Source organism: Crocuta crocuta, unplaced genomic scaffold, assembly GCF_008692635.1.
Source record: "Crocuta crocuta isolate KB4526 unplaced genomic scaffold, BGI_CrCroc_1.0 scaffold124, whole genome shotgun sequence".
Classification (NCBI taxonomy): domain Eukaryota; kingdom Metazoa; phylum Chordata; class Mammalia; order Carnivora; family Hyaenidae; genus Crocuta; species Crocuta crocuta.
In genome coordinates this window covers 7,855,410-7,878,707 of record NW_027551573.1, presented here as the reverse complement: position 1 = coordinate 7,878,707, position 23,298 = coordinate 7,855,410, and the positions used below count along the sequence as shown (strand labels likewise).

The 23,298-nt window shown below is 51.7% G+C and overlaps 2 protein-coding genes across 2 annotated transcripts in view; one reads left to right on the top strand and one right to left on the bottom strand.

Annotated features, from left to right (window-relative positions):
• Positions 1-7,568: 7,568 nt before the first annotated feature.
• Positions 7,569-16,781, bottom strand: SNX20 (sorting nexin 20). The gene is made up of 4 exons (XM_077751364.1): positions 16,680-16,781; positions 12,954-13,093; positions 11,382-11,533; positions 7,569-9,740 (listed from the first exon to the last, which is right to left on the bottom strand). Exons 2-4 carry the CDS (start codon positions 13,081-13,083, stop codon positions 9,072-9,074), a joined length of 951 nt encoding a protein of 316 aa, XP_077607490.1. The 5' UTR covers positions 13,084-13,093; positions 16,680-16,781; the 3' UTR covers positions 7,569-9,071.
• Positions 16,782-23,057: 6,276 nt separating this feature from the next.
• NOD2 (nucleotide binding oligomerization domain containing 2) overlaps positions 23,058-23,298 on the top strand; it is a 35,593-nt gene continuing 35,352 nt past the window's right edge. Inside the window, 1 exon segment of the mRNA XM_077751291.1 lies at positions 23,058-23,086. The gene's annotated coding sequence lies outside the window, so the exon portion shown is untranslated.

Here is a 23,298-nt window from a genome sequence, read left to right as displayed (position 1 = left end):
TTAGCTCTGGAGTCCCTTCCAACCCAAATATTCCAAGATTTTCTGTCAAAATGACCAACTCTATTCCGAGGCACTTGATTCTGTTTAGGAGTCATTGCAGAGCATCCCTTCTGCTGTTTCCTGTAAACGGGCATCTCGTTCATCCACAGGAACCACATTCTTCTGGGACATGATCGCTGCTGAGCAGAATCTTCATGCTGGGGAACTGGGAAGCCCTGAGGGAGAGGAGGAAGCAAGTGGAGGGGTGAAGCGAGGGTGAGAACAGCGTCTACCGCATGGGCTATTGTAAGGGTCAGGTGGATAGGTGTGTAAGGGTCTGGTGGGATAGGTGTGTAAGGTGCTACGCCGAGGGCCTGGCATGAGTGCTCTCTGCGTACCAGGCATCAGTAGTAGTCTCCATGGCAGTGGTGCCGTGGAGGCTGCTTGGAACCTGCAAAGGAATCCAGCAAAGGCTGGGGTGTGGGGCGGGCTGGCGCTGATCACTTCCCAGTCTGGGCATCTCCTTTTGGGAAGCTCTTCCGACAAGTCCCCAGATATCCCCCAGCTATCTACAGGCAGTGTATCAGTTAGCTATTTCCACGTAACAAGCAGCACTCAAATGCAGTGGTTTAAAACGACCATTTATTATTCAAGTTCACAAGTCACATGTTTGAAAGTTGGCGTATCTCGACTGAGTTTGCCCACTGGTCTGGGAGTGGCTGGCTGTCAGTTGGTCTGGGCTGCTCTTGGCTCTGCATCTTGAATCTATCAGCCTCTAGTAAGGTCCCCTGAGCATGTTCTTCTCAGGACAAAGGCAGAAGCTCAAGAGCACAAATGAAACACCTAGAGTCTCTCGAGATCAAGGGTTGGAACTGGCTCACTGTCCCTTGTGCCACACCACACTGCCCAGGGCCAATGTCCCAGACAGCCCTGGCTCAAGGGCTGGGGAAATGGACCCTGCCTCTGCAGTGAGGAGAGCTGCAATGTTGCATGGTAATGGCACAGAGACAGGGAGAGGGGTAGAACTGGGGCCACCCCAATGTATCACGCACTCTTATTTTAATGAGGCACTGTAGGGTCCTCTCTGCCCCTCGGCTGATTGTTATTCTTGAGTCCACCTTTCATGATTACTTTCTGCGATTTCGGGCAAGTGTGGACATAACGTCAGAGTGCCACGCTAGCTGGGTGCGTGTATAGTGTCTTAGTCTGCATCGTTTGCTAGTCGAAGCCCTGAAGTTCGAGTGATCACCCCCCCCGCCCCGCACTCCATGCCCAGTGGCTTAGCCCAGGCTGGGGGCAGGAGCCTTGGGTTCAAATTCCAGCCCTGAGTGCTGCCATACTTGGTGCATAATAAACACTGAATTCCTATTTGCTGCATCGAGCCCTTCTTTTATTGAGATATTTTTATTGTGAAATATAACGCAAACACAAAGCCCAGAAATACAAATGTACAGCTTAACCAATTATTACAAAGCAAATACCCTTGCAACCGTTGCATAAGACTAAGAACGAAGCACTACTCACAGACTGAGGTCCTAACCGCCACCCCCTCCCAAGTAATAGCCAGTGTCTCAACTTTCATATTAACCCCTAGTGTAGGTTTTTTTTTTTCCTTTTAGGGGTTTTGCCATATAAGTAAGCACCCTTAACCACTATCGTTCAGTTTTTCCCTCTTCTTGAACTTCATTCACTGGAATCATACAGGCTGTATTCTTTTATGTCTGACTGTGCATATTCGGCCCCTGCTTGTGAGATTCAGCTGCTTCATTGTGTACAAGTGTAGCCTTTTTCGTGGCTGTATAGTATTCCAATTATATATATTATTCCAATTATATATATAATTATTCCCATTATATATATAATTATTCCCATTATATATATAATTATTCCCATTATATATATAATTATTCCCATTATATATATAATTATTCCCATTATATATATAATTATTCCCATTATATATATAATTATTCCCATTATATATATAATTATTCCCATTATATATATAATTATTCCCATTATATATATAATTATTCCCATTATATATATAATTATTCCCATTATATATATAATTATTCCCATTATATATATAATTATTCCCATTATATATATAATTATTCCCATTATATATATAATTATTCCCATTATATATATAATTATTCCAATTATATATAATTATTCCAATTATATATAATTAGAATATATATTCCAATTATATATAATAATTATATATATAATTATTCCATATATAATAATTATATATAATATATAATTATTCCATATATATATAATATATATGGAAGCTTTCCTTAGTGGTTGTACCAACTGACACTCTAACAAGCCAGGTGGATTTCTCTTTTCTCTTTCCTCCCACCCTGTCTCCCTCCTCCTTATTCATCTGACCCACGCTTTACCAACAGTCTTCCTACCTGGCCCTGGGTAGAAATTTAATGGCAAATAGAAGTCAAAGTGCGAGGCTCCTCCCCTCCCCCTTCCCCAATTCAGTAGGCAGATGGGAGAAGCCCTCAGCACCACCTGGGGACTCGAAAGGTCAGAGGTGGGGTGTGGGGAAGAGTGTGGCTCCCAAACCCTCACTCCTGGAAGGCCGTGTGGCTCGGCCCCTGGGGGGTACCTGCGCCCCTCCCCCATACTCGAGAAAGGGCCCTGCCCTCGTACGGAGGGAGGCTGACTCCAGCCCCCTCCCTCAGGAGCCAGCAGGTCAAAGGTCTGACCACAGGGAGGCGCGGCCCCGGGGCCTGGCCTGCTCCTGGAGCTTCCTCGTGTCCTCCCTTTATTTCATGCCCTTTATTTTATTTTGTTTGCAGCTATGGTTTCTCCTGCTTCCTTCTGATAACCCCTTGGGGGGGGTGCGGCTACAAGTAGACCTCCTTCCGCCCCTGTGGGTCACCGTGCTGCGGGGTGACGATGCGGGAGCAGAAGGGAAGCGAGGTCCTGAACTCCAAGTGCGCGTCGCGCGGGGACCCCCAACCAGCACCGGTGGGGCGGGGGGCAGTAAAGGAGGCAGCTAAGTGTCAGCGCCTTCCCAGCAAAACTCCTTCTTGGCATTATTTCAAGCCCCTTTGAACAGTTTTTCAGTCTTTTTTTTTTTTTTCTTTTTTCTTTTCTATTTGGAGAACCCTCGGGTTTCGCTCCTCTTCTCCAGCAGCGCGTGGAAGCTCTTGGAGCCGGCAGGGTGGCGGCGCCATCTGCTGGCCGCTTTTTAAATTGCGGGATTCGGTCCCACCTCGTCCCGCCTCCCTCCAGAAGGGTCTGACGGGGAGAGGGGGGGGAACACTTTAATCACCTCCAGGACGACACGAGTGACCAATAAGCCCATGGAAAATGTTCATACTTACTAAGAACGACGAAACGTACATTCAGCCACGGATACCACTTCTCGTCTTTCACACCGGACATAGTTTAAAAGGCCTAACACCCCAGTGCTGCGGAAGGTTCCTAGAAATGGGCATCTCACAGGCTCAGTCGGTAGAGGAGTGAGTTAGCACAGACTCTCTGGAGAGAATTTAATATTATCAAACCCATTAAAAGTGCTTATGACTCAGAAACACCGCAGTCAGAAATTGCCTTGGGAGCGTACAAATACAAAAAAGACATTGGATCCGGGCATTTGCCTTTAGGATTGCCTTTAGTGAGGAAAATTTGGAACTTTACAAGATGGCCAAAATAAATTAAAAATAACATGGAAGAATATATTATAGGAAAATGCTCATGATTTAATCATACTCTAAGCATACTTTAATTTTATTATACTCAGTACGATACCGTGATGGTGGGTGCATTTGTCTCACCCCATAGGAAGTACAATGCAAAGAGTGAGCCCTAACGAAAACGATGGACTCTGAATGATAATGATGTGTTAATGCGGGTTCGTCCGTTGTCATGCATGTAGCACTCTGGGGAAGGATGTGACCACGGGGGAGGCGTGTGTGGGGACGGGGCTATATGGGAAATCTCTGTTCCTTCCACTCAGTTTTGCTGTGAACCGAAAACCGATCTAAAAAAACCCCACAAAGTCTATTTTAAAATTTGGAAAACAGATTACAAAACAATATGTTAAGGCTTATTTCTGCTGAAGGCTGGGCAAGCTCATTGTGGTCGCTGGACTTGGGGACAGGCTCTGCCCTGCCTGGGTCCTCAGGAAAGGACATGTGGGTGTTTTGCGCATAGCCTACCAGCCAGGGACTTCACAAGGCGCTTGGGGGTGGGGGGTCGTCTGGGGTTGCGGAGAGGGGAGCATATGAGCCTGGTGTCGCTACAGCCATCCTGTCACCAGGAGGGAGAGGCAAAGCAGGGGAAGCAGAAGGAAGAGAGACAGAAAGTGAAAGTTAGAGAGAGACCAGATGACGAGGTTTGATTGTTTGGCTCCAACTTGGCTTGAAGCTTGTCTATTCCCGGGTTTTTCAGATAATACATTCCTCCCCTGCTGGATCCCCCAAGGTTTCTGTTGCTTGTAACCAAAAGGGTGTCCGCACCCTAAACCCAAGCTCCCAGCCTGCGCACCTGCGATGAGCCGGTCACTGGAGCCGGGTGAGGGCACAGCCGTGGCTGTCCAGGCATGTTTGTCAGCACGGGGAGTCCTTCCTCAAAGTGGGCACCCCCGGGGTGCGCATGGGGGAAGGGGCATCCTGGCCCCACCCCCTTTCTGGGCGCAGGCCTCTACTAAGGGTCCCCAGGGACGGAGTTTCCTGCCCCAGGGTGCTTCAGCTTTCCCTCCGCCTAAAATTCTCCCCTCCACACCCTGCAGCAGGCTGCCTCCTCAGCTTCTCCTGTGGCTCCCTTAAACGCCTCCTCCTCGGAGAAGCCTTCCCTGACTGTCTGGCTGAGGGAGACCATTCTGCCTCAGCTTCCGTTTGCTGTAATGACTCCCTTCTAACCTAGGTGTGCTTAGAGACTGGGGCTGTGCCCTTCACTGCTGTGTCCCAGCCCTTGGCAGGGTCTGGCAAATGCTGAGAAAATGAGAATGTGCACAGGTAGATGGATAAGGCTGGGAGGGGCCTATTCTGGGAGCAGACTAGGAGGGAAGGGCTCTGTGCAGGGCCCCTTTGGGGGAGCAGCATTTTCTTGCTGATACGGGGGGCGGGGGGCACAGAGACACCGACCAGAGGACATGCTGCAGGGTCGCGTTTGGGCTGAGCTAGAATTTTCCTTCCAGTTGAAGGTCTTGCCTGAAATCGAGTATGTAGCCAGAAGCTGGAGCCCAGGTACCACCTCCCAAGGGGGTGTGTGTCGAAAGCCAAGGATGCCAACCAAAGTCAAAACCAGGCCCACGACTGAGCTGCTGGGCTGAATACAGGGCTGGGGGTGGGGGGCCAGGGCCATGGGCCAAGCAGTGGGGAGCAGGACCCCAGATGGTAGGGGACCACGCACAGGCAACATCGAATGATCCATCCTACGTGGTCGGAAACTGATTTCCGTTTGCAGGATTCTCCGGTCCTTCTGAGTAAATCAGAGAAGAGTCTCAACTTGGTCTCTTTTCACAAAGAGCCTCTGGCAGCCTCAGGTTCAAGGCCCGTCTCAGAGAAAGGCCTGTGAAGTGCACTAACAGCAATAGGTTTCATTGTGTTTATTTTTACGCTACCTTTCTAATTATAGCAAGTGATTCTGATTTTCCATTTATAGCGGCAATAGGAAGTTTCTTTTTCAAATGCATTTGCCTAAGTGAAAGGGGACTGCTAAAAGGAAAATGGTGAGTGGATGTTAGAACAGGGGGCAGCATGTGGGGGGGGGGCAAAGAGTGGGGGATGTGTGGCCGGGCAGGAGGATTCTGGGAAGGCAGCTCTGGGACAGGAAGCATCTGGAGAGCCCCTGGGCAAGTGTCCCTCCCCCGCCAGCAGGTGGCACTGACACTGGTTTCGCAGCCCCAGGACAGAGTTACAGCCAAGAACACCCAGAGTGAAGGCCAAGCGGGCCAGAGCCCACCTGCCCTGAGCCTCCCGGCCAGCCAAGCCTCAAGACTGACCCTGCACCCCTAGGTCCGGCCAGGTGACCCCCAGTGGCCCCTTGGAATTCTTGCCCGGGGTCATTCTGTCTGCCCCGCCTGCCAGACCATGTCACTTTGATGTGGACACCCCAGGTCTGGTCCTGGAGCTGTCCCTGTCTCCCTGTGTGACCTTGAGTGAGTTACCTCTCCAGGTTGTGTGTCCTGCCTAGAAACAGAAGTGAGTGAAATGACCTTTAAGGGCCCTTAAGGATAAGAGGATCAGGGACATGTCCCTACCGTCTCCTCTCGCCTCTCCCCTCCAAAGTAGGGCTCAGCGGGGAAGGTACGGGCCTGGGGTCACACAGGCCTGAGTTTAATTTCTTGCTGGACCTGTCGTGAGTGGTGGGACTTTGGGCAAGTCACTTAACCTGCGTGTGTGTCTGTGTGCTCATTTGTAAAATGGGATGAGAATAGCTCCTGGGCAGGTCTGGGCCGACAGTGATGAGGGAAGCCCTGGGCACGGAGTTGGGCCCCCAAAGTACCAGGGGAGCTCTGCCCACAGGCAGCCATTAGAGGCGCCATCTTCCCGTCCTGACTCGGGGTGGGGGAAGAGACCTGCCGGCTTCCCAGACCTTCCCTGATCCCTGCGGATGGACGGGAGGGGCTGCTGGAGCAGGCCTTCATGGGATGAGCCCCCAGCCCGCTCAGGCTTAGGGCCCGAGTGCCCAGAACCGGCTCCTGAGTGTGGGTGAGGCTGGCGTGGTGCTCCCACCTGGAGCCCCCCAGGTCCTGGGATTGTGTACAGGGAGGAGACAGGTGGGGATTATGATCTTGTAGGTTCCTTCTGCCGGTATAGACTTTTAAAAAATTCGCGGGGCGCCTGGCTGGGTCAGTCAGTTAAGGGTCCGACTTCAACTCAGGTCATGATCTCACGGTTCATGGGTTTGGGCCCTGGCATCGGGCTCTGCGTTGACAGCCCAGAACCTGGAGTCTGCTTTGGATTCTGTGTCTCTCTTTGTCTCTGTCTCCCTTTGTCTCTGACCCTCCCCTGCTTGCTCTCTGTCTCCCAAAAATAAACAAAATGTTAAAAAAAAAAACCCTAAAGAAAATTCTCCCTCTATACTACACACATATATATATGATTTTGAGACACATTCCCCCTACCCTCCCACGTTTCAGCACCTCTGGTCAATGACACCTTACACTCTCTGTTGGCCTGAGTCGATGTTGACTTCCTTCAGAGAGAACTTGCTTTCTGAGGTGCCAGGTACCCAGAACACTGGCATCTGAGGTCACTTTACCGTGGACCACACTGTATGTGTTCAGACCCTAAATCTCACAGCTCAAGTTCTAGGAGTAAGACTCCCAACCCCCACCAGGTCCCAAATTTGATTCATTCATTTCCTGATCATCTTTTCTCTAGCAAAATCTCCTGAGTATATTTTCTACATTGGGAGCTAAGTTTTTGCTCCCCCAGCTTCCGGCTGGAAACTTCTATCACACTCCCCGTGTTGGCCATATTTTCCTTCTGAGTGAATATTTGGTGCGCCTTATAGCTGACGGCATCCTACATTTGATGAAATGACTCACAACATCAGTACGGTCTTCACCATTACAAATAGAGTCACGGCCCTTTGTATTTCCACCTCACACTTTAATTTTCCATATGCTCAGATTTTCAAGAAGTCCAGCATCTCCCATTCAAAATGTCCTTCTCCCGGAGTAAATGGAGAGACCTGAAGCTTTCTCTGTCCCAAGGTATCATCATCTATTTCTAATCTCAAGGCCAGAGCCTGATTGGGCCACTCCAGCTGTTGCCACGCAGTGTCGCTGTTGAACATATTCTGGTGCAGCTTGGTGGATGCCCGTTCACCGCCACTGTGATCCCTGGGCTGAGAAAATCCTTGCGCAGGCCAGGCTGGTGTCCCACGTCAAGTTACAGCCTCTTTATTTTGCTCTGATAAGTTCGACCAGTGGGTTTAGGTCTTCAGGGACCTCTAGCCTCAAACACAAATTGGTCCAAACCAGGCAGTATCATCAGCTTCAGGACCAGTGTTGAGCCTAGGTTATCGGGCCAGACTCCCCTCCACTCGGGCTTTTAGTGTCCTTTCCTGACAGCAGACTTCAGTCAAGGGCATCCCCATCCATCACAGAGGTTCCAAGAACATTGTTCCTCAAACGGGGAGGTGGTAAGCATTCAATCTCTGTCCTACCCAGAGGTCCCACTGTGTATTGTCCCCTTCAGGGATATATCTACATAACTCAGGGAGCCTCTCCAAGGGCCAGTTGCCCTATAAATGAAAACCCACCCAGGTAAGGAGTTGCATAATCCTAATCAGAGAACCGTTGGCAACTTCTCTTCCTAAAAATGCCTCGTTTCAGGGGCGCCTGGGTGGCTCAGTTGGTTAAGCCTCTGACTTCGGCCCAGGTCACGATCTCACAGTTCCTGGGTTCGAGCTCTGTGTCGGGCTCTGTGCTGACAGCTCAGAGCCTGGAGCCTGTTTCAAATTCTGTGTCTCCCTCTCTCTCTGACTCTCCCCCACGCACGCTGCCTCTTTCTCTCTAAGAAATAAATAAAACATTAAAAACATTTTTTTTTAAATGGCTCATTTCACAGAATCCTCTGGCAGGATTATGTTCTAGCCCAGTGTCGCTACACCCTTCAAAGGGCCCCATACACCCCATCCCAGAGACGAAGTTGGCCTTGAGGAGCAGTGGATGAGCTTTTGTTTTGCCGAATCAGGTCTACACGCTGAGAGGGAAGAGCCGGAAGGTTTAGGATAACAGTGAAGATATCCGCAGGCGAGGTCAAGGGAGAAGGAGCAGAGACGAAGGGCCAGCTGGAGACAGCCGTCCGGACGAGATGGGTTAAGCTGTGTCCTTGGCGTGCAATGTCACCCTCCCCTCCCGCTACCCACAGAAGCCTCAGGAAGACGGATCTCACCCTCCAGCGTTTCGGCAGCTGGGTTTGTGGTTTTGAGATGAGGTGAGCCTGGCATGGAAGGGACACAGGACGCAGTCTGTTCAACACAGATGGGAAAGTGGAGGACCAGAAGAAGGGCTTGTCAGAGGTCCCCCAGCAACCTAGGGCCCCACGTGGCTCCTCCCCTTAAACATACCCCCCCATCTCCAGCCTGCCTGCCAGAGGGGCTCAGTACAGATATTCCCGCACAGTGAGTTCCTTCAGGGTGAGCCCCCAGGGGGTGGGCTTGCGCAGCTGGCTCTCCTGCAGCCTCTTCTGCAGCGACACGAAGTCTTTGCCCAGCGTGTAGGCCAGGCGGATCATGGCGTCCAGCAGGGGCGCGTAGTAGCGATGGCCCTCCCGGGCCTGCAGGCACTGGAGCGCCCTCTCGCCCACCGCGAAGGCCTCCGCGGGGCGCTCCAGGTCCCGGTGGCACACCAGCATGGCGCAGAGGGCCGGGACCACCGTCACGGGGCAGTGGGCCGTCAGCTTCTCCTGCAGGGGCACCACGCGCACCAGGATGTCCAGGGCCCGGGTGTACTGGCCGCCTCGCAGGCAGCCGAAGGCCTCCCTGAGCTCCGGCCGGGTTAGGAAATCGATGAACTCGCGGGATCGCCGGACACAGCGGATCGAGTAGAGCAGACTCAGGTACTCCTTGAAGGCCAGCTTGCGCTCCGAGATCATCTCCTGCGTGAAGTTGCCCATCAGGTGCTTCTTGGGGAAGACGACATCCTCAATCTCCTCCCGGAACGTCTTGAGGAGGTTTTTTTGGAGCGTCTCAAAGTCTGAGTAGCGCCGCTCCAGCACAGCTTTGTTGCTGTCAAAACTCCCTGTCTGGATGACGACGATTTGGTACATCTATGGTGCAGAGAGAGAGAGAGAGCATTTGACTGTATCCTAACGGGAGGTTTTCACTGACAGAGTGAGCCCCAGCAAATAAAATATAATGATGATCATAATTTAAAGCACCCCCTGAAAATGCGTTATCGCTATACGCACTTCTGTTTCAAATTGTCATCAGCATCTCTGAGCTAGAAAAGCAAATCATGACAAGAGTCAGCTCAATGGAGGCGTCTCGTGGGACAAAGAGCACATGAACGGGGGTGGGGGCCGGGGGCCCGAGCGTGCCCCTCCCCTTGCCTTACATTGTCAAAACCCGGCCTCAAGTTCCTAAAGGGGGGAGCTTGGATGAGATCCTTGTTTTCCAAGTGTGGAACATGTGAGAGGCGGCTTTAGGCAGTACGCTGGCGGTGACGTTATATGGTAAGAAAATTATTGCTTTTCAATTCTCGTTCAGCCAGAGAACGCTGATTAAGGGCACAGGCTGCCGGGGTTATAATTCCAGCCCCCCCCACCCCCCGCGCTCTGGCTGTGTGGTCTTAGGTAGGTACTTTACCCTCCCCGAGCCTCAGTTTCCTCATCCATAGAGCAAGGGCAGAAGTAGTGCCTCCCTCACTGGGTGAGGATGAAGTGAGTTAGTGCGCTTCAGGGATGGGGGACTGCGCCCACCACGCAGTCGGCACTGTGTCCCCATTGTTATGATTCCAGTCCCAATTAGGGGGGCAGTGCAGGGGGAAGGGTCCTACTTGGACATTAACATAGCCCCCAACACAGGCGAAAACACCATTTAATTAATTAATTTAATTTTTATTTTATCTTTNCGAACCTCGAGATCATGACCTGAGCTAAAGTCAGACACTTAACTGACTGAGCCACCCAGGTGCCCCTAAAATTCCACTTTAACAAAAAAAGCAGCCCCTGAACCTAGAACTTCCCACCAGCCAGCCTGTGGTATAACCAGCTGGAATCTAATAAGAGCATTTAGCTTTCCTTGTACTTACTTTTATAATTACCTTTTCTTTATGCTCTGTGATGTTGGTTTCCCTTTGAAAGATATTTAGGTTTTTTTTTTAAATTTTAAATTATTTGATTGAGAGAGAGCGAGCGAGCACAAGCAGAGAAGGGCAGAGAGAGAAGGAAAGAGAATCCCAAGCAGGCTCCACACTCAGGGCAGAGCCCTACAGAGGGCTTGATTCCAGAACCAAGGATCGTGTTCTGAGCTGAAATCAAGAGCCCAGCCACCCAGGCGTGCCTTATTGCGTGTTTTCAAAAAGTAATCCAAGATAAAGAAAATATATTAATTATTATCATCACATATCATTATTTTATATAATATGTAATCATTAATACTATTCTTAGTTATTCATAAGAAGATAAAGGACTGGGGGTATCAAAACCTGTGGCGAAGAGACACAGGCGGTTAGTTCTGGATGACCCGCACTTCATCTGGGCCGGCGACTCACACATCTACAATTCTCACAGCTCTGAGCACACGCTGAGCGCCAGATCTTGCTTTTTGCCTCCGTTAGAACTCTGCGAGTCAACGCGCGCGCGCCCATTTCACAGCTGGGAGAGGCGAGGCCCCGCTGACTTGCGCGCGGCCAGGAAGGAGGCGGTGTAAGGCGGGCGCTCGCTGCCGGAGCTCCGACGTCCACTTACCACGAACTTGGACATTGTTCTCTCCTCGATGCGGGCCGACGCGACCTCAAAGAGCAGCTTGACGCGCCGCCAGCAGCGCTTCTCCTTCCGCCAGTACTCTTGCAGCTCCCCGGTGGTCATGCTGGAGTTGGGGCCGGGGCTGCTGTGGGGGTCTGCAGGGGCGGCACCCTTAAGCACCTGCCCCAGGTCCGTGCACTTGGGGGACAAGGGGTTGGGGACACGGCTGCGTCTGTCTGGGACGGGGCGTCCGAATCCNCCGGGGCGCGCCACCTGCCGGCCTGAAGCAGCACCGCTCCACCCGCCACCCGCACCGCCAGCCAGCTGGTTTCCCCGCTGTGCGATGCAGCTCCTTTCTGTTGCACCAGCCACTTCCGGCCTGCAGCTTGGCCACGGGCGAGCCCCAGGCTCCACACAAGCAGGGCGGTGGTGGCTGACCGTGGTGGCTTGTTCCTTTCTGCTCTCCCTACGGCGCTGCCGCCATGCGGTTGCCCCGGGGGCCCCTGAGCGCCTACCGGGCGACCAGCGGAGGGAGCCACTGAGGGTGCCGGGCTGGGGCTCAGCCTCGTGGGCCCCTCCGGGCTCTTCCCCCTCTCACTCCCCACATTCCACCTCGCTTATGGCTTGCGCAGGCCACTCCCGCTGCCTCCAATGCAACCCTCCTGTTTGCCTACCTGGAAAACGCACAGGGCTGTGTCTGCGGCCTCCCTTGGGCCGAGAGCGCAGTGAGCGCTTCCGAGAGCCTTGGGAGAGATTAGAATCCTTCCCCACCGAAATGCACAGATCACCGTGCATTTGCTTTCAAGAGATGTGGGGCTCAGGTGTCCTTCAAGACCCAGCCCATATGTCGCTTCAACTGTCCCCTTGCAGGAGAGTAAGAGCCTCCCGCCTTGTCCCTACAGTCTTGTTTGGTGACATCGCAAATTATTTTTCACAGACCTGTTTCCCTACCACACTTGAGGGCCCGCGGTATTTGGTTTGTTCGTGTTTCTCCAGGGCCCTGCGCAAGGCCAAGGACAGAGCAGGTGCACAATGAAGAATGCATGAAGGAGGAAACAAACCTGCTCCAGGACATGACGCTATGGTGGACACTGTCATGCTGGGCATTCACTGTTCTGGAATTTCCCACTGGCTTCCTACCATGAGCACCTAGAACTCGCATTGAGGGCTTCCTTGAGCCAAAGTGGTATGTTCTAGGGCTTCCCTTGGCTGATCTGGTGAAGGGTGGGACTGTTGGATAGGAGCCTGGTCTCCTGAACTCTTGGATGGGACGACTCTGAGATGTGTTCCCTATGTCTTGCAGAGGACCCCCTCCGGGACCGAGCCCAGTTGCACCCCAGCAGTAATCTGTCCATCAACACCCTGTCCTGGCTTCCTGCCCTTCCTCTCCTCCATTTACCGCCCACCCGCTATGACTCTTGGGACCATCTCCCAGCAAAACGACTGGCACCAAATTCTTGGGTCAAGTTAGGAAAGCTGGCCCCCTCTCCCGTGGCATCTGTTGACGTGCCCACATTTGTATTTCAGGTGTCTTCAAACCTCTGTCTCTGCCCCAGCCCCGAGCCCCAAGCCCACCTAAGTGCCCATCAGGTGGTGGACATGGGAGCTCTGGGTCAGTGGCTGGTGCTTCCTGCTTGGTCCCCGCGGTGCACTGGGTTATGGGTCCCATCCATCCGGGGCTCCCAGGGTGCTCAGGACTCGCCATTGCTCCAAGGCTGCCAGGGGGACAAGATAGAACAGTGAGTTCCCGCTCGTGGGGGGGGAGGGGGTGTTCCTGGTGGGTCCTGCAGTGCTAGGATCTGTGTCACAGTCCCCACTGCCCACCGAGCTGTCCGCCCAGCTGCCGCATGCGAGGCCCGGGTCCGCCCCTTTCCGGAACCGACCAGTCCAAGCCCTCTCTTACTGTCACGATGCTTACATCATCGAGTTGCTCTGAATCTGATTTCAAGCAAAGTCAATGTCTTTAGGGATTGCTTGGGAGCAAAAATGCTGTCTTGTCCAGAAGAACGTCCCAGTGGAGTCATTTTCTGTTCCATTTGTAAATAGAATCTCAGCGTCCAAAGCAGAGATACTGATGTGTATCCTTCCCATCTGTCTCCCCCTCCCTCTCTAGGCAGACACTTACTGACTACGTATGGAACACACTTGGTATGCTCCTAGGTTCTTCACATCCACTTATTTAACGCCCACAAAAATCTGTCGTGACTCCCAATAACAGAAGAGGAAACTGAGGTTTAGCCCAAGGTTAGGTGGCTGGTGAGCAAACCCAACGAGCAAAGCTGAGTGTTTGTGACGTACCAGGTCGTGCTCTGTACTCAACACCCACTTTCTCACTTAACTAATTCTGTGTGCAGAAGGACTTTTAGCTGCATTTGGTAATAAAGGAACTGAGACTTAGAGTTGCCCACGATCAAAGCTGGTATGTGGTAGGCAGGACCCAAATGCAGAATGGTCCTCTCCACCCTCTTCAGGGCGTGGGGGTGGGCAGCCAGGGGGAGCGCTGGGGGCTAGTTTACGCAGTAAGTCTGTCCTTGACCCAGATCAGCGAACAAGATGACCTGGTGCCTGGACTTCTCTGGGCCTCAGTTTCCTATAATTGGGTATAAGAACGGAGCCTGCCTTCATGACGCTGGTGTGAGGGTTAAGTCCACAGCTCAAGGCTCCACACATACCAGGCACTGTATCATAGTCCCTGTTATTTATTATTATTATAGTTTATTTATTTATTTGGAGAGAGAGAAAGCATGCACATGTGAGCAGGGGAAGGGCAGAGAGAGGGAGAGAGAGAGAATCCTAAGTAGGCTCTGCTCTGTCAGCACAGATGTGGGGCTTGAACTCATGAACTGTGGGATCATGACCTGAGCCAAAACCAAGAGTCAGCTGCTCAACCAACTGAGCCATTCAGGCACCCCTATTTTAAAAAAAAAAAAAAAAAAAAGATTTTAAAAAACTTTTTTTAAAAACACTTATTTATTTTTGAGAGACAGAGACAGAGCATGAGTGTAGGAGGCATAGAGAGAGAGGGAGACACAATTGAAAGCAGCTCCAGGCTCTGAGCTGTCAGCACAGACGTGGGGCTTGAACTCACGAACTGTGAGATCATGATCTGAGCTGAAGTCGGACGCTTAACCGACTGAGCCACCCAGGCGCCCCTAAAGATTTAATTTGTAAGTAATCTCTACATCCAACATGGGGCTCGGACTCGTGACCCTGAGATCAAGAGACTCACGCTCTACCAGCTGAGCTAGCCAGGTGCCCCCGTCCCTGTTATTAATATCTGACACATGGTAATACTTCGAGAAATATTTGAAAAGTCAATGACTCTAAATTGAATTTTAAGTGGGAACAGAATTTAACATGTCTGAGACAGATTAGACAGAGGATGGCTAAAACACTAGCTCAGATGGAGGGAGTAGCCGGAGTGCCACTTTGGCATGGAGGTCCAAAATCAGGATGGTGTAGTCACCTTACCTCCTCCTTCCCAGGATCTGGGGGAGCTGTGAGGGGCACTTGGAGCAGAGCTGGGACAGGAATTTGATCTGCATTCCGCCTATCCTCACTCCAGGGCTGAAGGCCTTCTGGAAAGGGCTGGCCTGGGGAGGGCTGAGGTCAGCTGGGGCCTGCGGGGGGGGGCTACCTTTGGGATCAGATGAAAGGAACCCTGGACCATTCTCCAGGTGGCTCTGTGCAGTGGCCCAGTGCGTGTCTTTCCAGGCCCCTCTGTCCAACCTTACCTTATACAGGTGGGAAACTGAGGCACAGAGCAAGGGCATGGCTTGAGCCCTCCAGAGCCTGCCTGCACACCTCATTTTTCTTTTCTCCCTTTAAGGAGTCACCCCTTCCATCCTGACCAATTGTAGGTCTGTATGCAAATTATTTAGTATCTCCAGGCCTCAGTTTCCCCACCTCAGAAGTGTGGCCACAAACCCAGTTCTGCTGATGAGAAGATGGATGGCAAAGGACAGGCTCTCTATATTCTGGTAGGTGCCCAGGCAAGGTGGTGAGTGGTCCACATGCTTTCTTAGTGGTCCCTGGGTGGCCAGCGTTCTGGGAAGCCCAGTGTTTCCTGTGGGCGCGCCTATGTCCCTGCCTCAGTTGACTCCTCCATAAAATGGGTGATGGCCAGCCTCGGTGGCCCCCACCCCTCCAGCCCTGCTATCCTGATCAGGCAGCTGTCACCGGGTCAAAGCAGGGCACAAGTTGCCCAGAGGCCCTGTGAGACCCCGGAAATAATGGCCTTGGCTGAACACACCAGTAAGAGCTGGGAAAGCTGAGCTTGGGCCCAGGGCTTTGAATAAAAATCCAATTCAGGAGCCAAAGCCAGTTCCTTTGTGTTTTCTCTTTAGAGGGTTGGCTGGGAGTCACCATGAGAGGAGTGAGAAGGAGAAGGTCATGCGTGGTACACGCACAGAGCCTTGGACAGCTTCCCGTTCCTCTCTAGGCCTCAGTTTCCTCATCTGTGAAATGGGGAAAGCAGCCCGTCACTCCCAAAGCTCTGTGGGGACAACCACGCATGGGGTTTCTCTGGGGACCACTCTCCCATCCCCATACCCTACATAGCAACGATTTCTTGATTTTATGAGAAAATCCTGCAAATGCTGGTGCTGTGGCTTGGGGTCCTGTGCTGGGCCCAGGAGACAGAGCAGCTTCCCAGCCCCCGGCCCCGTCCAGCAGTGTGTGAGGCCTTTCTCCTCCTTCCCTCCCGGGCCCTGAGCACCACTCCTCCCTCCCAGGGCCGCCCCCTCCTATCCAGGCCTTCTTCTGCCGGCTGTCCGGGGCCACCTTCAGAGCCTGTGCTACCTTCCTGGGGAGGCTGCTTTCCAGCGGACTGAGGCTCCCATTGAGCAGAGGAAAGCCCGGCCCGGGAGACAGAAGGTCCTGGACATTGGGTGGGCGCACCCCCATTTGGGAATCTCCTGCGGGGGCTGGTTGGGGGTCCCAGGAGCTCATACCAAGCAGGTTTCCTTGTTCTTCACAATAAAGAGTCCCTTCCGGCAGGTTTGGGGGTGGGCCCTGACTTCTGCATTTTGCACGGGCCCCCCCAAGGTTGCCTGGCCTCCCGTTCTGTGTGTAACTTATTCTCCAGGCTCTACACGGGGTGTAGAAGTATCTCAAAAGAATTGAGCTGATGGAGGGTCGGGGATCTGCTTCCTGTTCTACCCCGGGGAGCTAAGGAGAGCCCCACACGTAGAGGCTCAGCCCCGCCCTGCCCCCAGCAGGTACTGGGGCAGGGGGCACAGGAGGAGGGGGCTCGGGCCACAGGACGGCAGAGCCCCACTGAGGTTGAGATCAAACACTGACCTGAGGCCTCTGATTCCTGTGTGGGGCTGGGGGGGGCCAGGAGGGGTGTCACATGGCCGGCTTCAGCTCTCCCCTCTTCTAGGCTCCAGCGAGGCCGCTGCTTCTGAGTTCCCCCTTTGAAAACAGGAAATAGGCTGTGTGACTTGCTCCTGGTCACCCCAGCCCATTGGCTGATGACAGGTAGTATGTTGAACCCTACTGACAGGCAGCCCCACAGGAGAGGGACGGGCAGGAGGAGGCTAGGCTGGGCCAGCCCCCAGGGATCTGGTTCTGGGGGGCCTAGCTGGGCCCCCCACAGCCTTGGAGCTGGCTGGGCTGTCAGAGTCCCAGATAATCTCTGGCATTCAAACAGCATCTCCCAATTGACATTCCTTATTCTATCCCATGACCTAGACATGGTGGGGGCCATCATGCCCCATTAAACAGATGGGGAAACTGAGGCTTGGAGCACAGAGCTAGTGGGATAGAGAGCCAATGCCTGACGTGGAAGGGAAATGGGGTAAACTCACAGTTCCATCTGGTGCCTTCCTCTGGACAAAGCTGCATCCAACACTCCAGACAGAAAGTCCTGGGGAAGTCCGACCCCTGGGCTGTGATGTGGTTCATGGCCACTAGCATTTGCGGCCTCGAGGGCAGGGGACTGGGAAAAAAACGAAAAAATATAGAGCCTCACCAGCCCCCAAGAAGGCTACCACGTGCCTCTTCCGAGCTCTAATCCCCTCCCCCCCATTAGAAATAGTCGCAATCCTGCGATCCTGATTGCGAGGAGGATCACTTCCTTCTCTTCTTTGTAAATTTACCACCTATGAATAGACCCCCAAACAACAGAGCTGCATTTTACTTTGGAATTTTAGGTAAATCGAGCCACGCATCGCGGTTTATCTGCTATGGTGTCTTGCTTCCTTCAGTCACGATTTCTGTGTATAACCGTCATCAATCTGTACGTGTGTGTGTAGCTGCAGTCTTTCCATTTTTGTTGTTATGTTGCTACATTATTTGAATACATCATTGTTTCCCTCTCTCTCTTTTATTTTTTACTTTTTTGATCTGTTAACACACATTTAGGTTGTTTCTACTTTGGACCATTGTGGTCACTGCTGCTGGGAATATTTGTGCACATTTATCCAAGTGCACATGTGTCTGTGAGGTGAAATCCCCAGATTTCAGAGAACAGCAGGCGAATAGCTTCATCTGGGCTGGATTGTAGCAAACATGTCGCCAGTGGCTGTGTCTCTTTGTGCTCTCTCCCCCACTAGCCCTAGGTGCTTCCCCTCTCCTGCCCCCTGCAGGGCGTGGGAGCCCTGGATGCTCCCCCGTGACCCCCGCAGCGCACGTGAGCCCTAGATGCTCCACGTCCTCACTTACACTTGATGACTTGGCATTTTTTTATTGCCATCATCCCACTGGGTGTGTAGTGGGGTCTCAGGGTTTTACGTTGCATTTCCCTGATGAGGAGTGATGTGGAGCATTGTTTCACGGGGTTATTTTCTACCCGTATAGGCTCTGTTCAAGTTCATTGCTTGTTTTTTGGTTTTGGTTTTGGTTTTTTTTTTTATTGGATTATTTCCTACATGGTCTGTAGGGGTTCTTCATGAGTTCGTTTGGGTCTATGTGCTTTTCAATATTCTTTCCCATCCTGTGGTTTGCACTGTACTCTCTAAAAATAGCACATTCAGGGCCACCTGGGTGGCTCAGTCAGTTAAGTGTCCCACTCGGCTCAGGTCATGATCTCACCGTGGTCTGTGAGTTCGAGCCCAGCATCGGGCTCTGTGCTGACAACTCAGAGCCTGGAGCCTGCTTCGGATTCTGTGTCTCCCTCCCTCTCTGCCCCTCCTCCGCTCATGCTCTGTCTCTCTCAAAAGTAAATAACCATTAAAAAACTAAAAATAGGGTGTTTGGCTGAATAGAAGTTGCCAACCTTAAAGTAGTTAGCCCTCTCAATCTTGGCTTTCACAGCTCGTGTCGTACCTTAAGACCACGGAGATTTCTCTTTTACTGTTCTTTCTCGTTGCTTCTGCAACAACTTTGCAGGCCACCATGAGGCTTGAGCTAAGTGTGCAAAGCGTGTAGAACAGGGCTGGTCCCTGGTAAGCACCGTACAAGTGCTGGCAATTCCCGCTGTTCTCAACACCTTTCCAGCTTGCCCTTCTCATCTGGGAGACTCTGATGCCCTTTCAGGAGATTTTCATGTATGGTGTGAGGTAGGGGAGCCAGTGTTTTCTCCCTAAGTGTCTGCCTAGGCCTGGAGTCTCCAAGACTCTGAGCCTCTTGCCCAGCAGCCAGCGAAGGTGGGGGTGGGAATGTGGAAGCTACTGCTTCCTCTTCTGGGGGAGGGGGCAGGAGGTGATCTTTGGAAACCCCCGATCATGCAGGGGCATCTGGCTGGCGTGGGAAGGATCTAGTTGGACCAGAGTGGCCATGGATGGCCCCCTGCCAGGGGTTGGCCTTTCTGTGCGGCACAGAGCTGTGTACGGTAGGGGAGAACAGGCCGGGCAAGGCCCCACTGACATGGGAGGCCCAGGCTGGGTGTCCGAAGCCATGGGGTGAGCGGCGGGCACCAAGGAGCTCCAGAGAGTCAGAAAAGGAAACGGCATCTTTGAGTCTGGGCATCTGGTTTAGAATTCAAACGGCTAGGACTTTTCAGTGACTTCCCCCCACTCCCCCTGCCCCCAGCACAGTCAGAGTAAGTCCAGACGCCCTCCGGAGGCCTCCCGACATGCCGCCAGCTCCCTTCCTGACCTCACTCTCGGCATCGCCGCATGCCAGCCAACCCGGGCTGCCCTCTGTGCCTCAGCCTGTCTCATGGCCTGTGCTCACAGTCTCTTCAGCCAGCAACGCCCCCTCTTGGTTCTTTCCATAGCAGGTGATTTCTCAGCCTGCAGCTTGGCTGTCTGTCTTTGGGGTGGCCTTCCCTGACCCCTCTGTTAACACCTATCATGGTTTTGCTTACTTATTTACTTGTTTGCTGCCAGCCTCAAATGTCACAATCACAGCGACTTCGCCTGGGTCAGTGCTCTGTCCCCGTTGCCTACCACAGTAGCTGCCACATAGTGGGCACTCAGCAATGGTGTGGTGCGCCAGCGAGTGAGCGGACGCAGAGAAGTGGTGATTGGGTCCATGACTCACCATATGACCCGGGCAGGATGCCGCCCCTCTCTGAACCTTGACTTCCCTAATTGCAACATGAGACTAAGTTAAGGAACCTTCTAGCACCACTGGGCAAACAACTGAATATGTGAACTACCTCTCACCACCGCTCTAGGAGTCTGCCACGCCTGAGACTCCAATGCTGATGCACTTCCTTTAATACATTCAAGAATTGATCACACACAGGTGTGTCCCCACATGGGCGGCAGAGAAAACCCGAACTTGTGAGGCGTTTGTTCGTCGGTGATGCAAAATCTGGTCGCGTCGGTCTTGTTTCTCTACAGCTGGGTGTACGCACTCTGGAAGGTCCTGCCACCGTATGATCCAGCAAGCCCACTTCTGGGTATTTATTTTAAGACAAAGCAAACACTAACTTGAAAAACATCTGAACCACCACATTCATTGCAGCGTTAATTATGACAGCCAAGATGTAGAAACAACCTAGGTATCCACGATGGATGAATGGATAAAGAAAATGTGGCGTATAGATAGAATGGAATACTATTTAGCCATAAAAAAGAATGACATCTTGCCATTTGCGACAGTAAGGGTGGACCTTTTACGCGCTACTGAAATAGGCGAGACAAACACTGAATGGAGCTCTTATATGCGAAATTAACAAGAAAAGAAAAGCTCGGGGGCGCCTGGGTGGCTCAGTCAGTTAAGTGTCCGACTTCGGCTCAGGTCATGATCTCTNGAAATGAATGAAGAGGGTCAGAAGGTACAAACTTCCAATTAAAAATAATGAACTCATGAGGATATAATACATAGCGCAGTGTCTGCAGGTAACAATACTGTCGTGTATATTTGAAAGTTGCTAGGAGAGCAGATCTTAAAAGTCTCTCACCACAAGAAAAACAAGCCTTTGACTATGTTCTGTGACCAGTCTTATTGGGGATAATCATTTCACAATATATACAGGCACTGAATCATTACGTTGTGCACCGAAATGAGTATTGTTATAAAAAATTATTTTAAAAAACCATCAAATGTTCTTAATGGGATTTTAAGTCTTATTTGTTTTTTTAGTAATCTCTGCATCCAATGTGGGGCTTGGATACTTCTCCGACTGAGCCAGCCAGGCACCCCAGTGCTGCGGGATTTTAAAACTGGGGCCACAGACAGAGTGCATGGTCGGAGGGGGGCGGGCAAAGATTCATCCCTACACGTCTAAGAGGTTTATATTTTAGCTCTTATATTTAGAATTTTGAGTCAATTTTTGTATACAGGAGGGAGGGGACCAAACTCATTCTTTTGCATGTGGCCATCCAAATTTCCCAGCGCCATTTGTTGAAAAGACATTTCCCCCTTAACTTGTCTTGGCATTCTTGTTAAAAGGCACCCTACTTTTGAAATTCAGCCATATATATGGTGTCTACCATGCAAAAGATGCTCTTTTAAAAAGAAATTTCCTTTGATATATAACAAGCATGAAGGAAAATGCAAATGTCATCCGTGTTTAGCTTGATCACTTCTCACCAAGAATTCACACCCACGTAACCACCACTCAGATAGAAAGATGGAACATTCCTAGCGCCCCAGAAAGCCCCTTTGCCCCCCATCCTGGTCACTACCTCCAACCTCTTCCCCTGCAGTAACCTCTATCCTGGCCGCTGGCACTTCGTGTTTCCTGCCTTTGAACTTCATACAAATGACATCAGACAGTATTATGCTTTGGCATCTGGATTCTTTCACCCAACGTGATGTTTATGAGGCTGCGATTCTTGGGGACTACAGTAGTTCATTCGTTTTCCTTGGTTATTACAATTGTGGCATCATTTTCAGTATTAACAAATATTTATTGCATTTCGGGCCCCGTTCTAGGCCCTGGGATAAGATAGGAACCGAAACAGAAAGGTTTCTGTTACCTTGGAGCTCTTTGGGGTGAGAGACTGACATCAGAGACAATAAGTAAGGAAATACATATAGTATGTTGTGTACAGATAAGTGGGCTCTAGAAAAAGACAAAATAAAACAGGGAAAAGGATGCACGGGGAGGGGTTGCACTTGTACATGGTCGCAGGATAATCAGAGGAGACCTCACTCAGAAAGTCACGTTTAAATTAAAAAGAATTTTTTTAATGTTTTATTTATTTTTGAGAGACAGCGAGAGACTGAATGCCAGTGGGGGAGGGGCAGAGAGAGGGAGACACAGAACCCGAAGCAGGCTCCAGGCTCTGAGCTAGCTGTCAGCACAGAGCCCAACGTGGGGCTCCAACCCACAAACCATGAGCNAAAATAAAACAGGGAAAAGGATGCACGGGGAGGGGTTGCACTTGTACATGGTCGCAGGATAATCAGAGGAGACCTCACTCAGAAAGTCACGTTTAAATTAAAAAAAAAATTTTTTAATGTTTTATTTATTTTTGAGAGACAGCGAGAGACTGAATGCCAGTGGGGGAGGGGCAGAGAGAGGGAGACACAGAACCCGAAGCAGGCTCCAGGCTCTGAGCTAGCTGTCAGCACAGAGCCCAACGTGGGGCTCCAACCCACAAACCATGAGCTCATGACCTGAGCTGAAGTGGGACGCTTAACCGACTGAGCCCCCCAGGCTCCCCTAAAATAAATTCATTATACCGAAACTAAACCAGTACCGATAAATTCTAGCTAGGCATTTGTCGCAGAGCCAAGCGGACCAGGCCGTGTTAGACAGCGGCTCAGGCCGCATTAGTACCAGAGATGGCTTGCCTCCACTTTAACAGAAGGCTCGCAAGAAAAAGGAAAAAAAGAGGAACTTTAAATGCCCTGTCCACGCTCACCTAACACGTCACCCATCACAGTCTAGAAAACAGTGTTCTGGAACTTCACAATATGAAGTCCTTAGATGACTATGGACATAAAGGGAGCGTGGTTAATACGGGCTGGGAGAGCTTTCTTAGCTTTTCCTTCCACAGGATATCTGGGGCGTGTGTGTCCGGAGGGGCCTTGTCCCGAGAGCCTCTCTGGTTCCCTGTTGTAGAAAGTTGGCTCACTGGGCCCTGGTTGGGATGAGCCTAGGGTGTCACACATAAATGATGAATCACTCAACTCTACTCCTGAAACCATGATTACACTATATGTTAGCTAACTTGGATTTAAATTTAAAAAAGAAAAAGAAAAAAAGCGAAAGAAAAAAAAAGGAAGGAAGGCGGCCCACTCAGGAGGACCCACTTGGCGGGGGTCTGCTCCTGCCCGCCCACCTGCGGGATCCCCGGGGAGGGAGCGCTGAGCGCTCAGAGGTGGGCNCCCGGCGGAGGAATCGGGGCGCAGGTGGCTGCGCGGTGAGTGTTCGCGTATCCAGCACCCCAGCGCGGGGAGGGGCTGGGCGCAGAGGGTCCTGTCCCTCGGACCCGGACACCTGGCTTCCCGGCCGGGCTTGGGGAAGGGTTGTCCTGGTTTTCCGTTTGGGGGTCCCGGGGACTAAATAGGAGGTAGAAGGAAAGGGGGCATCTGGAGGTAGGGGAGCCCCCTGGCGACCAGTGGCTGGGGGGGG

What these genes read in the sequence shown, in the direction of transcription:
- SNX20 (XM_077751364.1), bottom strand. Translation starts at nt 13,083, where the DNA reads ATGGCGAGTCCTGAGCACCCTGGGAGCCCCGGATGGATGGGACCCATA. An exon ending in ACCACCTGATGGGCACTTAG is followed by an intron (nt 11,534 to 12,953) that starts GTGGGCTTGGGG and finishes CCGCCCCTGCAG; the next exon opens with ACCCCCACAGCAGCCCCGGC. An exon ending in GAACAATGTCCAAGTTCGTG is followed by an intron (nt 9,741 to 11,381) that starts GTAAGTGGACGT and finishes TCTGCACCATAG; the next exon opens with ATGTACCAAATCGTCGTCAT.